This window comes from Arachis hypogaea, chromosome 16 (genome assembly GCF_003086295.3).
Source record: "Arachis hypogaea cultivar Tifrunner chromosome 16, arahy.Tifrunner.gnm2.J5K5, whole genome shotgun sequence".
NCBI lineage: Eukaryota > Viridiplantae > Streptophyta > Magnoliopsida > Fabales > Fabaceae > Arachis > Arachis hypogaea.
Window position 1 is genome coordinate 149,376,293 of NC_092051.1, and position 5,455 is coordinate 149,381,747.

Here is a 5,455-nt window from a genome sequence, read left to right on the forward strand (position 1 = left end):
ATAATTTTATTTTAAAAATTATACCAAATATTAATATTATATCTTTTCATAAGTTAAAAATTAAAAAAAAAAGTCACTTATAAATCTATCAAAACAGACCCTTACGTAATCAAACTACTTATTTTTCCTTTTGTTTATTGACCATTACCATGAAAAATAAAAGAAAGAATAAGAAAAAAAGGGGGCTACTTGAAAGAGATATTTAACTGCCATTTTAATAAATTTATGCACTTAATTTATTGAGTAGAAGAAAGAAGATATCGGCATCATAGCATGAGTGAGTTAGAAAACAATGGCTTAACCCATGCTCATCGAATTGTGTGCAATGAATGGATTACATTCAGATTCAGATAAGGTTCTTTCTCATCTCATACCATCCTATTGTTGCTAATGAATAGTTACATGCGTATGGAAGACAGTTTTTTTAATTATTATTTTAGTATTGTTATCATTATTAAAAAAAGTTGTAAAACACTAAAACTCTTAATAAGCATTTTAAGTTTTTAACTAAACCTATTGGTCTCTAGTCTCTACTCTCTATCACAATTGGTGAATGCTATAGTGCCTATAATATAGTGCCTATTTATTAAAAAAGGGTTAAAAGTTATTATTTTATTTAAAAAATATAAAAATAAATAATTTTTAAAAAATAAAAGCTTACTACAAAAAATAAGTTAGACAACATTTAGACAAAAACTCATAAACACCGTAAAATTGGCTATCACAATTATGAGACAACTAACTCTCATAAATACTTGGTTGGTTCTACATTTGATTCCTAGGTACCTACAATATCTCAATCTCATAAATGAAAATTGTTTTGTCTATTTCGATTATCTTAGCCTTATAGTACTCTAATAGGATTAGCGTTGGCGCAATAGAGTTAGTCAGTTAGGTCACCTAATTCGCTGAGAAATAATTAAGAGAAAAATATAAGGAATCCATTTCTAATTTAGAAATACTAAATTCGCATTAAATTGAAATTTGAATGAATTTAATTTTATAAAATTAATTTTGGATAGAGATAATAAATATTATTTGAATAATATTAGTTAAAATTATTTTTAGATAAATAATTAATAAAAAATATGATACTAAATTATAATGTTTTTTTAAGCATGTTTCATTTTTTTTATAGTTTTTTAGTATATTTTTTATATAATAATTTTTTTCTAGTATTCTTAGTATTTTTTTAATATGCTATCATTTTTTACTATTATTATTGTTATTTAAGTTTTTTCTTCTTAATAATGTATATGTGTAGGTGATTTTTATTATGCTATTAAATTACTTGATTTAATTATCAAAATAATATATTGTATAACAGCATTCTTTTTAATTAACCATTATTAGTTAATTTTAGAAAATAAATTAAATAATTTAAAAAAATTAATTGATAGTAACTAAAAAAATTAGTTATTTAATATTATTTTAAATAAAATAAAATTTATTTTTTCTGATAATGAAAATAGAGTTTATCTTTTGGGTAGTTTGTTTAGGATTTAGATGACTCTTAATATGTCTTTATTAGACACGATAAAGCTATAATTAACTTTTTTAAAAAAATATATAAAATTTAAAATTTTAATATAATTTCTCAGAAAAATCGATTTTTCTTTTCATTTCTTTAGTATTTATTCAAATTTTTAATATAAAAAAGAAATTGTTTTATTTTTGAGTAATCTTATTATTATTAGAAGAACATGAAATTTCACCTTAACGACGAGACCTATTATCATTTTGTTACAAATTTATTAAAATGAAAATTTAAAATTTTTATTAATAATAATATTAACATTTATCTTAAAAATATATGTTAACTAATTTTTTTTAATTTAGTGTTTAAATTTTTATCCTTTGATTACATTTTATTAGAGTTCTCCTTTTAGAAAAAAATATTAAAATACATAATTAAATATATGTAAAATTCGTTTGCAGATTATCCATATATATATAATATAATAAATAATAAAATAATATAAACGGTATTATAAAAAAAAAAAGAAGGTACCGGAGGATTAAGCTAACCTCTTAAGTTACTCAAACTCAAAGCGTTTCAATTTCGTTTCATTTGATTGCTGCACAATCTTCAAAGAACATGGCTTCTGAATCGGTAACCCTTAAATCCGATGCCCTCATGGATCAGATGAAGCAGCATCTCTCCACCGACGCCGGTAAAGAAATCGTCAAGAAAATCGGACTCGTTTATCAGATTCAGATTGCCCCTAAGGTCACAATTTTCCAATCACCCTCTTTCTTTTTCTTTTTTTTTTTCAAATTTCCATTTTTTTTGTTGCTGAATTCAATTCTGAGCTGAATTTCGCAGAAAATTGGATACAACGAGGTTATCTACACTGTTGATCTCAAGAAAGGAGAGGTCACCAAAGGTTTGCTTCTTCATTCTCTTTCAATTTTAATTTTAAATTCTAAATTCTAAATCCCCGCTTTTTTTTTTTGCCCCTTTTCAAATTGATTATGCTTAATGTTGTTAGGATTGTGAGAAAGCATGTATTTTTTGGATCATTCAATTCAGTTTAGGAGATATCCATTTCATGAATCTCTCAAATTGAGTCTGCATATTGTGGAAGTTCAATGTGTTGTTTTTATATAGAGTTATTTTATTCTGTAAGTAATTGACAAACTAAGTGTTTGTAAGGCAAGTTATGTTGACCTTTCTCAAGGTAAAGAGATATTAGTATATTGCACATGGTACTCTTATTTCTTTTGCCTACGAAAAATGATTGGAAGTGCTAATTCATTATCTAATTTTGCTATTAATTCTAAATAAAGAAAATTTTGAATTTACTATTTGTTTAGTTTTCAGAAAATAACATTTATATTTAAATCATTACTCTTTGCCTACATTGACCAAGTATCGAGTGTATAAGAGGTTAGTGTATGCATTTGTAGAATTGCCAGCCTTCGATGAAAAGATTCATTCTGTTCAAAAAAGAGGAGGTAGAAACAATAGAATCATCACTGTAGTTGAGAACAATGTTTTATCCAGTATCCCCTAATTTAACGGGCGACTAGTGTAATTTACCCTATCCTTGAGATAGATAGATAGCCTAGGCAAATGCTATGAGTCCATGGCACTATTTGATTCATGTAGCCGGCTCTTTCAGACATACTAACAAAGTGGATGTTGCACCTCAATCTTGCCGTTTGTTGCTGCTGTATATTATGAGACAATGCTTCCAATTGATGGTATTTTAGATTATACAAGGTTGTCCCGAATTATAGATTGTTAGATACTTATCTAGGGTTGTCACTTCTTGGTACTTCATTGAATTAGTGTATCTGGATACAAATTTTGAGAGACATATCAATCCAAGATGTACCAAGAAATGATGAATTGGATAAAAGTGAGTGGAAGGAATGACTAATCAACAACTAGGGAAATTTCTCAAAGAATTTTTTTTAACTGCCCCACTTAACATTTTCTTTGCAATTTTTTTGAGTTATATGGAAGGAATATCCAGTGCTATAATGTATGATTTATGTGGGGTGTGTGTATATTTTCAGGGCCATACGAGGGAGGAAAGCCTGATGCAACATTTTCATTTAAGGATGAGGACTTTGTTAAGGTCGCTTTAGGGAAGATGAATCCACAACTTGCATTCATGAGGTTTGACCTGTTAATGGATTTTGTTTCTGTTTATTTCTCCAAATCTTGTTCGCCTTTCGTAGTTTCATTGTTTTTTACATATTCCTTTGTTCATTGATGCAGGGGTGCGATGAAGATTAAGGGAAGTTTGAGCGCTGCGCAGAAATTCACTCCGGATATCTTCCCCAAGCCTGCCAAGATGTGAGAAGCTGCTTGAATCATCATTTGGAAGCAATAAAAGAATATAGATAGCATCAAAATCTGAAAACTATGTCTCTAGTTCAATGCATGGATCATCATTCCTAAGGTCATAACAGGTGTTCCATGAGTGTAATAGAGTTATGAACTATGAAGGATATTTACATAAGCTTTTTTGTTTTCTACTGTATTCAAATTCCAAATTAGTTCCATCATTTTCATTCTTTTCACTGTTATTAAGTATAAATAATTGGATCAATGCACCTCTAGTTAATTCTTGTTTTCTCAGTACTTTTATATTATGTTTTGTCATTTGAATTTCTCTTTCTCTTTTTCCTTCCCCTTTACTTCTTTTGCATAGAGGTTTCCGAGGAACAATATTTAGCATTGTAACTTGTGTATAATTCAAACCACTAATCAAAACTTCATAATTTTTCCGTGTGGGTGTAATTGATTCTAGCTAATTTAGCTTGTCAGAAAAAAATAATGTGAACATTTTATTATCTGTAATATAAGACATAACAGAATTTTTCCTTGTGCCATAAGATGTTGTTTACAAATTAAATAGTAATTCCCCCATAGATTTGGAACAATATGATGCAATTTCACATCTGAAGAAACAGTGATGCATTACTGGAAGTATTGTATTCCATCCATCATGTGAAATCATTGTTCTATTATTGTTGTAGTTCTCAACTTCCTACAGTATTGATTCTTTGTTGTTACTTGTTGGAAATGTTATATACTTATGTTGAGTCACAAAATAAGATACAAATATTCAATTATGCATTGTGGCATTAGTAATATTCTTTGACCTAATCACTCACTCACTTAGAAAGTCCTTTATTGTTCTTTCGTCATCTTAGAATATTAGAGAAGTTATCAAGTTCATACATGCACATTAAAGTTTAGAATAAACTGTTACAATGGGCCTACTAATTAAATCCATAGAAATTACCTAATTTGTTAGTATTATAAATAAGAGACTGTTATTATTGTATTAACATAAAATTAATAAATTGTATATTAAACTTTGTTTAATTTAGAGTTTTTCTTCCTAATTCGAGGAGGGAGTACTTATATTGCTTTAGGGAGTACTAACATAAACATTTAAATTGTTTTGATATTTAATAAATTTTTGTCATAAACCAGGATGACAGCTCTGAGAACGGGACCGGTTACCACTGTTCTCGAGGAGTGAGTACTTATATTGCTTTAGGGAGTACTAACAAACATTTAAATTATTTTTTAAAAAAATAGATTGGATATTTTGATATTTAATAAATTTTTGTCATATACCAGAATGACAGGTCTGAGAACGGGACCGGTTACTGCTGTTCGCCTGTTCCAGGGGCGTAGTTTTTCCCAGGATTACTGTTTTGTCCATGCGAGTAGGGGTATCATGGTTACGCCACATTCCCCAAGGGACCTTGTCAGCTGAATTGAGGCGCGCTCTCCAAACTCGGGGTTCATGAACTACTATTTGATTACGCCAGCGTTGGATTCGTGCTGTAGTTTGCATTCTGCTATGATGATGACGATGATGATGATGCCAATAAGTGTGGGTTCCTCTTGAACAAAGTGTTTTGGTGAGATTATAAAAAAGAATTTTTTGTAGCTTTCTTTATTCAAAAGATCATTTCAAAAAAT

General features: G+C 28.5%; 1 protein-coding gene across 1 annotated transcript; it reads left to right on the top strand.

Annotated features, from left to right (window-relative positions):
- Window positions 1-1,936: 1,936 nt before the first annotated feature.
- On the top strand, window positions 1,937-4,123 carry LOC112697840 (sterol carrier protein 2-like). The gene is made up of 4 exons (XM_025751196.3): window positions 1,937-2,230; window positions 2,327-2,387; window positions 3,526-3,628; window positions 3,731-4,123. Exons 1-4 carry the CDS (start codon window positions 2,099-2,101, stop codon window positions 3,810-3,812), a joined length of 378 nt encoding a protein of 125 aa, XP_025606981.1. The 5' UTR covers window positions 1,937-2,098; the 3' UTR covers window positions 3,813-4,123.
- Window positions 4,124-5,455: the final 1,332 nt, after the last annotated feature.